Here is a 12,371-nt window from a genome sequence, read left to right as displayed (position 1 = left end):
GTCTCCCCCTGTGAACCACTTCTTGACCTAAACTCCTGGTCCTGGATCTGACTTGGACTTGAGTGTCCCGGTCCTAATTACAACCGTGACGTAACAGCGGGCCGTCTGCCAGTGCTGTCCAGTTAAGGGGCCGGCTGATTGGCCGGTGGGGGTTTGGAGGAGATCAGTGAGAGCGGACGGAGGCTTGTTCTTTCGAGCGTGGTCTCCGACTGTTCGGGCAGGAAGCCCTCTCTCCCAGGAGCCTGTGCTGCCCTCCACGGTTAATTATAGCAGAGTCGGTGGGGAGGGAGGTGAAGAGGGCATGGAGGTACGGAGCTGGGTGGAGAATGTGAGCGACAGATGGAGAGATGAGGAGAGAGAGGCATCTAGAAAATTAGATCATAGCGTGATTTTTACACATGTCGGATATTGATGCCTTAAACTACAAAAGACAGCGTTATTTTAATTTGACAGGCGGTGCCACAGAAACTAGCACACCGTGCCTCGGATCACAGTTTTTCTGCTGACGGTGCACTACAGCCGGAGAGCAGCTTCTTCGCCGCAGGTAGCTCGTGCAGACACACGCTCAGACACGGGCACTTAAAGATGCACATCCTGTGTTCGGCAAGACTGCAACGCCAACCCGGCTCGCTCGCTTCTTGCAAGGTGTGTGGCGACCATGCCAGGTGCGACAGGGCTGCGTGGAGCCCCCTCGAGCAGGACGCCGTTATTTGACTCCCTGCGACCCAAGGCTTCTATTAGGTAACAGAGCCACAGAGCTACAAGGCTTAGCGGAGCAGAAGCATCCGTGATGTCAGAGCGCTAATCTCTCCAGGGAGGGAGGCGATTGGCGGATGGACGTTTGTCGGAAACATTTGATGCAGACCTGGATGAAAGCAGTCGGGAGGCAGAGTCGGAGCTGTGCCGAGCTCGCGGCTTTTGTATTTATGTTGTCTTCTTGGTGGGCTTTTTCGGAGTGAGGTCGCTGCCATGTTCCCGCACGGGAAGAGTGACCGAGGAGAGAGCGTCTGAGGAGAGAGGAGAGGGTTTTTTGACCGACAGCTGATCTTCGTCTCCGCTATTCTCTCTGACTTTCACACATAATCACAAGAGTCCAGAGCGGGGCTCAGGCCCTGAGCCCTTAACCTCTCGTCTTACCATTGCCGCAAGCACAAGGGGAGTTAGCGGGCATCCTGCCCCCGACCTCACAGGAGGCACACCATGCTCTCTGTGGACCACAATAGAGGATTTATTAATCAGGTAGGTCACTCTGATCTTGCACTCAAAGGATTCAAGCTGTGCGAGGGTGAGCGTTTCATCCACTTTGCTGTCAAATTGGAAATAGTAAGCCGTCGCTGAGATGATGAAATATTTGCAAAACACCACAAAAGCTTGCATTCGATCGCTCCGCATAATGTCGATGCGTGTCTAGTTGATGGGCAGCGGGAGGCTTGCCTCCTGTGCCAGCAGAGAGATGCCAGTTGTGCTGACGTGCATGCGAAAGGTCCCGGGGAGGTTGGCTGACAGATGGGACTGTCATTTCTGGGGCAAGAGAGGAGCTTATACCCGCTGTACTGACCCTGGTGATCTGTGAGGGAGAGGAAACCGGGCGAACAAAAGCCAGGAGACGGTGGGTTTGTCTGTGTCTGAGCACGTATACAAGCAGATTTGAACTTGCCGTTTTTTGGACAGCACCTCATCTCCCCATGTCCGACAAGGTCGGAGAGAAGTAACGATGCAGAGATGTTCCCAGCGTGCGTAGCATGTTCTTTCCCCGTGATGCTGCAGATGCTGATCCTGCTGCCATTGCCACGACAACCACGGCCATCTACAGGGATGTGAACCATGACAGCAGAAGCTGTCGGCCAATCGCGGGGCTCGTACAGCAGCTGGTAATCCGTCTCCCCTCTTAGCTTTTGAGTACCAGCTGTAGAATCACTCCGGCTCTTAGCTCGGATTGACGGTAAATAGACAGATTTTCATTAAGACCCATGGGTTTTGTATGAAACGCCACCTGCTTGGCTTTTTTTCTGTGCTTTCTGTGGAGACTGGAGACTGTGGTACTACATCTGGCATGATGTTCCAGAGTACACCTCGCGGCCTCGATCTGGAGGTATAGTCACGGCAACATTATTCATCCCTGCTGTTGTCAGAGCCTCAGGAGAACAGAGAAAGGAGGTCACATGTGTGCTTCCCTGTGAGCGACGTGATAATGTACACGGGTTCCTGGAGAGGAGAGAGAGAATCGATAGGTCTGTTATATATATATATATAATGGAATATAATATCTCAGACCAATCTGGTGTCGACACATCCCCTCTGTTGTTTTATAGCTAGCTAGGTATGAAAGACAGCATCACTGGACAGTTAATGCCCAGCGTCTTTGGTCTTTGCATAACATAGAGTCAGCATTTTTTCTGTAGTGCACTTGTATCCAACAAATGATCACAAAGTTGGTCTTCAAAGGAAAGTGCGGCTGAATTTCAACATTCCCATGTGTTGTTGTCTCACCTGACAGTTGAGGAGGCTACTCCTCCATATGTAGAGGTGTGTCATTTAAAGGGCCGGTGTAGAAGGTAAACACACTCGTCTGTTTTTGTGCTTCATGTGTAAAATGGGCGAAGCGCCCCTTTTAAATGAAAACGCCGATGAAGGTCACTAAAAGTACCTCCACTGGTTCAAACGGCATCAATCCACAAAGTCAGGCTCCCATTGGTTATCAGGGCAGCAGCTCCGGGCTGCACACCCACTCGCTGGTTTACAGGGTGGTCTACATGTGAGCCAATGCAGTTAAACCAGTTCTTGCTCACCAGCGGTCACCAGATGCGTTGACAAAAGTCGCAGTCGTCGGCCGCCTGGTGATCCCGAGGACACGCCGGCTTTTTGTTGGCCCTTTTTCGGGTCAATCACTCGGGCGCCGTTTAACAATGTCAGGCATGAAACTCATTAGGAAGAGTGGTCGGGACACGGACTGCTAGAACGGTGCCTGCTGCATTCTTTCCCACACACACATACACCCAGCTTGTTTATGACCATGACAACTACTATGTGCCCGTGGGAAACATGTAACTCTAGATCCAGTACTTCCACAGACACCTGGGGACACTGGTGGTAATCACCTTCTTGTATCACATGTAATGCACTCCGATGGGGTCGTGTACATGATCACACAAAGGAGCAAGAGCAATATAGTCATCAAATTTGTTCCTTCATGTCAGTTGTACAGGATCTAACATGTTTCTATTCATCATGCCGGTCACATGTCTGCCCCTCCTCCACCTCTCGCATCCCGACTCCCCTGGAGAGTCTTGGTCACGTGCTCAGCCCCCCCCCCCCCCCCCCCCCGCCATGCCTTCATCAGCGACCAGCGGGCCACCCGGAGAACCGCCTCATTTAATTCTCTCCGCCACGCAGGGCCCTCCATCACTGATCCCACGGTCAGAGACACGCTTTTATCCCGCCGTAAAGGCCGGCAGATTAATCTCAACCCAGATTGGGGAGCAGAGATGCGACTCTCGCCGCTGGTCTGGGGTCGGGAGGCGGGAGATTCTGGCCCATAGGGAGCAAGCTGTGTGCGGGACGGAGCATAGCATCACAATATTTGTCAGAAAACAAAGGTATTTCAAATTTTTAGGTTTCATTTGTTCAGGAAGTCCCATTGAGATTAAGATCTCTTTTACAAACAACAAACTCATTCCATACATATCTCACAAAGCAGTTATCACACAGACGCAGTAAATTCAGTTTATTTAGCAGGTCAGCCCAGTAGGAAGGTGTTACTGGAAACCAGCTTACATGTGATGTGGTGTCACGCCTTCTGTACGCCGGCGATGACCTCTGACCTTTTCATATAACTCACAGCGGTGAGTGCAATAGCTGTTCTGTGTAAAAGATCCAACGTGTCAGTATCCAGTGCTCGATGGATGACAATTTTGGAAACTGGTCCAGAATAGAAGGAGAACGCTGCAGCCAACTAAACGGGCTGGAATGTAATCACTCGCCGTCTTGCCATCAGATACTCATACTGGCTGTATTTCGATGTGCGTAGTTGTCATGGGTTCGGGGACAGGGAGACGCAGTGTGTGACTGAGACTGAGGGAGTTTCCCTGGGGTCCCTGCAGGGGCCAACCCCCACTGGTCCTCTCCCAGGCTTATTCGAAATAACCTCTTCTTTAACTGCAGCAAGGTCCGACAGTCGCCCAGTGCAGCTCATTTCTCAGGTCTTTTATTTCGTTATTTTAGCCACCTTGGCATCGGGTTGTCACCTCTCTGTCTGGAGTGCTGATCATGTGATTCCTCTCACAGTAGATAGTGAGCAGCGGCCCGTCTGAGGAGGATTAGATCGGAGTGAATTGGAATGCAGACGCACGGGCAATGACAAAATGAACACATAAGGAGAACACATAAGCATTTTATTTGATCACGTCTAACAGCGGGTTTTACGCAAAGGCCAGATACAGCCTTAAAGAGACATAGTAGTATGTATCGTCTGAAGTGCTGTACTTCAGACAGTGAATGTTACACTCAAAGTAGATGCCAGACTCTAGACCAGCTCTAGACCATCTAGCTTGGCTTGGGCAGACTCTCCCTTACAGTAATCTCTTAAGCTTACTTAAGGGACATGTCATACTGTGGGTCTTTTTTTCCAACGTCCAAAACTTAGTGGTTTTAGCTTATTGTTCCTCCATTCCTGGAAATAATGAGGCTGCTAAATAGTGACAACAAAGAAACTCAGACATGGTAATAATAATAATAACTGTTACAACACTAAAGTCAGGGCTTGCGGCAAATTCATGGCCAGCGTCTAGAGGGCACATGATGTAAACACACACACATGGATTTGGGGGAGACAGAGTCCGGAGAGGAGGGAGAAGGTTATAGAGTCGTCATAATTGTTCATGAGCCGGAGGTATTGACCAGTTCCAGAGAGGGTGTGGGCGGGGGAACGTTGCCATGATTTAAGGCTCACGCACAACGATGCATGGTTACGATGCTGAGTCTGTGTGCATTCTCATTTCAGAGAGCCGATGAGGAGGCAGTGGTGGACCGCGGGGGCACGCGCTCCATGCTCAACACCAACTTTGAGAAGGAAGAGCTAGAAGGTAACACCCACAAGTGATCATTAACATATAAAATGAAAAAAAAAGTTTTAAGTGGTGACGATAAAAGTAAAATAGGAACTTTATCACATCCATTTCCATGAAGTTAAGGGACTTGCAAGTGACACATCAAAATACAAAAAAGCAGTCCAACATAGCAGAATTACTGACAGCAGAGCTTACTAATGGCAGAGAACCTGTCTGTCCACCTGTCTAAATCATTGCAAATGGATACTAGGTTTTGATGCGAGTCCTGCAGCATCAGAGAGCGAGGGCTTTATTCTCTGCTCGTGTGTTTGCGTCAGCCTTTCGTCCATCGTAAAAGAGACGGAGAGGCCAATTTCTGCACCAACAGCATCCTGAACTGACAGAGTCTCTTACAAAAAAACTGGTTCACTGAGTGTTTTACTTGGCTGGGTAATTAACAGAATTCCTCTCAAATCTAGAACGTGAACTGATTACAAACAGTCTAGAGTTTACTGAACTAGATTTTGGGGATTCTTACATTTTAGAATAGAATAGAATAGAAATGTACTTTATTCATCCCCAAGGGGAAATGTGTCTGTGGCAGCAGCAAACAGCAAACACAATAAAATAGAAATATTGGGTATGGAAAATGCACACTATATACAATATAATAAAATAACAGAGCAGGACCTATTCAATTTAAGAAACAAAGTAATAAAAATGCACAGTATATACACTGAATAGAATTGTATTAAATTAACTAAGTCGGAAAAAATAAAAAATTAAATAAACTAAAATACAATTTTGAAGTCTATATGAATGAGAAGACACAAGGATTTGTTGACATTGAAAAATGACTGATACACTGATGCAGCACTGTCCTGTCAAACACTGTTAGTTCTGTCAGCACTATTGCCGTTGTTTGCACCGTTAGCTGCTGGTCGTCCGACTCAGCCGTCACCATGTTGAGAGCCACGTAGAGGCAATCCCTCAATCATAGATGTGCTCTGAATTTGTAATTTGCACCTTTAACTGCATTCAAAAGTGTTTTTTATCACAGCCACTTTCCTGAGATCAAAATATTAGTATTGTACGATATGATATTGTAGATTTTGTGCGGGCCCCGTGGTAATAAACTTGACTTTAAAACCCCGTCAAGTGGGAGAGGTCATAGCCCAGTAACTGCATCTCCGAGAATAAATTTAGAACCGCGATTGTGCTGCAACGTCGGAGCCGCATAGCCAGAGCCAGTGGGAAAGAGAATGCACAACCAATCAGAACTGCTTAAATTCTGTGGCCAAGTACATCAGTGCATCCATGAATACACACGCAACGTCTCAAGGATATGAAAACACCAAAACTCAGCACGTCACACACCGCTGCATGAATTTAAGCCTCGACTGATTGAAGAAAAGAAGAGAAAAGACATTGTTTGACATCAGCAGTAGTTCAGGCCTAGAGGACGCAAGCTATTTATGTCCTCCACTCATGAGTCTCATGAACCTTAAAGCTTTAGTACTCCGTCCTCATGATTTCCTCTTATACCGTGTTGTTTCTGACTGCTGGAATGTGCCTTTTATTATGAAATTTGCTTGATGTGCAAAGTCAGTCTTTCCTCTGCTTCTGACATACATAATTCACACAATGCTAACAGCGATTTGCTCTGGATGAATGCGCCTCCAGACGACATGCTGACAGAGTCAAATAATTACATATTAAAAAATATGTCGGAAATGTCTTAAAACTTGCATTATCTCTAGTGTCCACCAGGGGGCGACTCCTCTGGTTGTATAGAAGTCTATGAGAAAATGACTCTACTTCTCTCTTGATTTATTACCTCAGTAAACATTGTAAACATGAGTTTATGTCTCAATCTCTAGTTTCAAGTCTTCTTCAACACAGCATGATGTTCATTTCGTAAATTATGGTCCAATTAGAGTCACACAGACCATAAAGCAGGGGATGCTTTAGGGCGGGGCTTACTGTGATTGACAGTTCACTACCAGAGCCGTATACAGTGTCTCTGCGTCACTCCTCCGCATTCCAAATATGGTAACTTCCGTTCATTGGTTGCGAAAAACAACAACATGACGACAGCTGTAATCCAAGATGGCGACGGCAAACTCGAGGCTTCAAAACGGCAGTCCACAAACCAATGGGTAGTGGTAGTAGTTTCCACAATCACCGGTGGAAATGCCGCTTTTGATTGAATTACAGTTTAATAATAAATGTCAGGGAATGTTATTTCACCTTGGTACAATGTGACACAAGAGAACAAAATGTATTATTAACGGAGATCCCTTTATGATCACTCATTGTGCTTTCTTCATGGCAAAAGATGAATTAGGGAACAAATGTATTGCCCTCTGATGGATCCCAGTGTGCAGCTCTGAAGCATCAAATTCCCTCAGAGTTGCGTTCGGCTGTGGCGCCTCATATGGCGCAGGCGAACAGGGTGTCCTAAAGGGTTGTCCGTGTCCGGCTACTGAGCCGAGGGCCCGGCGGCTCGACCGCGATGAAGGAGGGGGAAGTCAGCTCGCATTATCGCCGCGCTGACCCTGTGGATGCACGCACAGGCACACGCATCAGAGAGAGCGCTCACATCGTACAATAGCCTCTCACAATCACAGTCTCTTTATTTCTCCTATATTGATTAAAATTAAAAATCATCTCCCTAATTGTAAAAGTCATCCAATTTCAAAATAGATTTTCAGCATCAGAGAGGACAAGACCTCCTTATTCAAGCTCAGGCACAGCTGGGCCTGGAGCTAGCAGTTCATTTGCTAAGTGCTGGTTCTCTGGTTCCACTCTAACTGACGACACGCTACTGCCTGGTGTTCCCACAGTTGACTTTCAGTGTACTGACTCAGTCACGCCCAATCTCATTGCTCTCTTTGCCAATATTGCGAGCTCTGAAAGCCCACCTTATTCCTAGCCACATGATACCTTGTGTGAATTATGAGGGTTACCTCTGGTTCTTTCTTTCAGTGACCTGGCTCCGGATTTAATTTAATTGTGACAATTTCATGGCATTTGTACGGACATGGATATACACTGCAACATGAAGTAAGTCAGGTCAAAGAAAACATGAGTTTGATGCCATTGTAAAAAGGTGGGAACGATCAAACTAGTCTTGAGTTCAAAGGACAGACCGAAGAATCTCACTGCATGTTGTCTCCAGGTCACCGCACTCTCTACATCGGGGTTCACGTTCCCCTGGGCAGGAGGTCGCACAGACGCCACCGTCACCACGGACACAAACACAGGAAGAGGTCCAAGGAGAGGGACTCTACAGCTGATGATGGAAGAGAATCCCCCTCGCACAGTAAGTCTTCAAAATGCACTGAAGCTAACTCCAGTTTCAGTTCACTCCCGAACCAGTTCCGCCAAACACACATCACATTTTATTTATTTTTCAAATTTTGTCGCATGCTCTCCTTCCTCCTTTCTCCATCTCCACTTGTCCTCCGCCTGTCCCACTGGCTGCAGCGGACACACCGGCTCAGAGGGTGCAGTTTCTGTTGGGGACAGAGGATGGCGACGAGGAGCACATCCCCCACGCCCTGTTTACCGAGCTGGACGAAATCTGCCTCAGGGAGGGTGAGGACGCCGAATGGAAAGAGACAGCCAGGTACACCGCTGCGGCCGGCAGCATGAGCTGGGTCTGGCCAGCTGTGCCTTTTTTTCCTCTGTTGCACCTGAGATTTTGATCCTGTTTGTGTCTGACTGCAAGCTTTTATCGGTTGTTATGCGCCATACACCGTTTACCAACCACCAAAATGCTCATGTCAATGTCAAATTTATGATGTATTTATGTATGTACCGAGTTGTGTTTTTAATCCGTGCAGGTGGCTTAAGTTTGAGGAGGATGTCGAGGATGGTGGTGAGAGGTGGAGTAAACCCTACGTAGCCACTCTGTCTCTGCACAGTCTCTTCGAGCTCCGCAGCTGCATCATGAACGGCACCGTGATGCTGGACATGAGGGCCAACTCGCTGGAGGAGATCGCAGGTGACCGCTTGGGGCTGGACAATATCCTGGGGTCTTGTGTATCTCGTTGGTTAAAACTAAAATCAGTTTGTGCCACATTTGAGCAAACAAAAATGATGTGGCGTTCCTCAAGGCTCCGTTCTCAGGCCTCTTCTTTTCAACAATTAGATTATTGAAAACAACGAAATATATTAACATTCTTACGCAGACAACGCACATATTTACTTAAAAGAAGACTGATTTAGCATTGCAAGTCGATAATAATGTCGGTTTTCTCTTTTTACAAAAGGCTCCACACATTCAAATGCTAACTTAGACCTAAATTGTAACATCCACAATAAGGCAGAGGCCGGGTCAACAAGGCTGACATTATAACGTGTGAACAAAAGCCCACCCAGGAAAACTGGGCTTTGGTTTTTGAGGGCAGCCAAAGAGAGTGTTTATCTGATTGTGGAAAAAAACTGTGCTGCGTGAATTTAACCTGGTTTGGTGCGATTAAATCAGCAGCAGCGGGTCATTTGTTTTTGTCGGAATAATCAGCTTAGCAATTGCTGGCCGCCACGCAGGGACATCAGGAGTAGCCTTTGTGAGATTCAAATGTGTTAAAAGAGTAATGTGGAAACCTATTTTTGTTTGTCACCCTATGTGTATCTTTACTTCTCAGACATGGTTCTGGATCAGCACGAATTGTCGGGCCCTGTAGGTCCGGATGCCAGGAAGAGGATCCGCGAGGCCCTGCTCAAACAGCACCACCACCAAAACCACAAGAAACTGGCCAACCGCATTCCTATCGTACGCTCCTTCGCTGATATTGGCAAGAAGCAGTCCGAGCCTCATTCCATGGACAAGAATGGTGAGCAAATGTGCCAATCCTTGACCCTAAATGTTGTTGTATGTGAATATATAGGCCATTTATGTATAATTTTGTAATCCTTTGCATGCATTTTTCCAAAGTCTGTCCATCTGTGACTTACTGTTTTACTGCTGTTTGATATCTCATTTTCTCCTTTCTCGTTTGTGTTTCTCCGTGTTTGTGTACGTGTTTGTTCTCGTCTGCTGGGTTTTGCATGCGTGTGTGCACGTGTGTCATTCACTCAACCAGTAAACGGCCTCTATTATCAACCCGTAAAACCTCCCAAGTGTTTGCCCGAGCTCCCCAAGAATACACCACCCAGAGAGGCCCTCTCCCGTGTGGCATGGCTGCGGTGTGTGTGTTGCGCGTCATGTCTTTCCACCCCTCCATCACCTTTGAGCTCTTCCAGTGGCCACATGACCCCAGACACGCCCTTTGGCAATACCAGCACCAAGCGCCTTAGTGTTCTTCAGGCAAGGCTACTGTCCCATCGCACATGACGACACAGCAGGAAATCTGCAAAGGCAACCAGAGCGCCTCGGCTGATCCTCGAAACAATAAAAGCCCGGAGATAGTAGTAGCAATCAAATAAAAAGGAACTCATTAAAGCGGAGCGCATCATCATGAGAGGTTAGAAATGGGTTATGTGCGGTCAAGAAGAGAGAACAAACCTCTGCATTCTACTCACAGTCGTGATGCTTCTGAAGCTGATCTATTTTTGAAACTCTAAAGTGAGGCAATAAAAAGAAAAGTAGATGGTTTTAAGTATGCAGAAGCTTTTCTGTACTTTTAACAACTTTGAGTAAGTGGTAGCAATTCTGCAGAAACAGGGCATTGCAGTGTACTGGTTGTCATGATTGTGCTCTCCACTTCTTGTCATTGTCAACAATGTGTTCAATGACTAGAAACCACAGAAGATCTGTGACTCATGTTCTTCACTCATAACAGTGACTAATTGCTAATAGCGGTAGCTAACTGCTTTAAATCCATGGTGTAACTGCATAACACAAAACCTAATCTGCATTTTGTTGCCTATAGGATTGTTATTCAAAGAAATAGTTCTACATTTTTATTCACTTTCTTGCACAGAGTTAGTTAAACCACCCTTGTGTCTTTGTGGTAAATATGAAGCTGATTAGCTTAGCTTAGCTTAGCTTAGCATAGCATAACGACTGGAAAAAGGTGAAAACTGGCTTTGTCCACGGGTAATAAAATATGGCCAACACTTAAAGTCTAGTTTGTTTGATTTGTATAAAAAGGTAAGTGTAAAACTAACTATTTGGGGTTTGACTATTTGGGGTTATGTTCTGGAGTATTTATGCTAAGCTTAGCTAACCAGCTACTGGCACCGGCTTCACTTTGCAAGTGGAATCGATTTTCTCATCTAACTTACGGCAAGTGAGCACATGAATTTGCCAAAATATTCCTTATTAAGGAATATTTCGACATTTTGGGTTAGACAAGTAGATTGATATCATTCTCACGCTAAAATATGAAGCTACAGGCAGCAGCCCAAGTTATCTTAGCTTATCGCAACAGCTGGAAGCAGCTAGCCTGGCTCTGTCCAAAGCTTTAGAGATGCTGTTGGGAGGATTTGTTACCAGATTTTGTTACAACGCCAGGCTAGCTGTTTCCAGTTAGCTAAGCTAAGCTAACCCGCTGCTGGCTTTACATATTGAACCGACGGCTTTGAGAGTGGGATCAATCTTCTCATCTAACTATCTGCAAGAGAGCGTAGCATTTCTTTAAATGTCGAACAACACCTTTAGTTTTAGTAGCAACGCTCCTTGTGACATTTTGAGCAAGCCCCATTTTTGCGTTTCTTTGTACTGGGATTTGCTCAAACTGCTGCAACTGGTGCATTCACATCACAAACTGCTTGAGATTTAAATTGAATAGGAGCAATATTTGACTTTGTTTCCGCAAAACTAAAACAAAAAAAGCATTTTAAATGGGGACACTATTTGTTGATACACTGAATGGAAGTTAAAGATTGTATCTCATTCAGTTTACTTCACTTGATTTGGAGAAATAATGTTTATGTTCTTGATAAAATCACTATGTCCACTGTACCACTGAGCATCTCTCAGATTAATATCAGTCTAACTCACCAGGTACACTCTGAAACAAGGTACAATATTATCTTTTGTCATGAGGGCTGAACCTTTCCACCAATATAGGTGCAGCGCCCAAAACAAATGGGTCCACTATTGTATCATATTTTTCAGAGAATGTAACCGTACCCTCTAGTCACTCACTGAAGGCCTTTGTCTTTGTGTGGGAAAGTAGTGTTGTGATAGGCCAATTCTCTGTGAAAATTGACATGATGTTGGTTTCCTGCTCTGCCCGACAGGCCAAACGGTCTCACCCCAGTCCCAGCCGGCTAACAGTGAGGGCAAACAGGACGTCAGCCGAGAAAACAGCGCCGTCGACTTCAGCAAGGTGAGCAACCGGACCCACCGCTGGTCCCGCTGTTTATCTACGG

At 46.4% G+C, this 12,371-nt stretch overlaps 1 protein-coding gene across 2 annotated transcripts in view; it reads left to right on the top strand.

Moving 5' to 3' along the window:
• The window catches only part of LOC306797349 (sodium-driven chloride bicarbonate exchanger-like), a 29,005-nt gene that overhangs the window by 3,552 nt on the left and 13,082 nt on the right, over positions 1 to 12,371 (top strand). For both annotated transcript variants that reach the window (XM_079296674.1, XM_079296675.1), the window contains exons 3-8: positions 5,000 to 5,081; positions 8,227 to 8,370; positions 8,535 to 8,676; positions 8,894 to 9,054; positions 9,698 to 9,886; positions 12,240 to 12,328. In XM_079296674.1, the coding sequence (XP_079152800.1) occupies positions 5,000 to 5,081; positions 8,227 to 8,370; positions 8,535 to 8,676; positions 8,894 to 9,054; positions 9,698 to 9,886; positions 12,240 to 12,328 (807 nt within the window). The remainder of the gene's footprint in view (positions 1 to 4,999; positions 5,082 to 8,226; positions 8,371 to 8,534; positions 8,677 to 8,893; positions 9,055 to 9,697; positions 9,887 to 12,239; positions 12,329 to 12,371) is intronic.

Source organism: Melanostigma gelatinosum (assembly GCF_949748355.1).
Source record: "Melanostigma gelatinosum genome assembly, chromosome: 24".
In the NCBI taxonomy this organism is placed as follows: Eukaryota; Metazoa; Chordata; class Actinopteri; order Perciformes; family Zoarcidae; genus Melanostigma; species Melanostigma gelatinosum.
The sequence above is the reverse complement of the archived record's forward strand: the minus strand, read 5'-3'. Positions and strand labels throughout refer to the sequence as shown.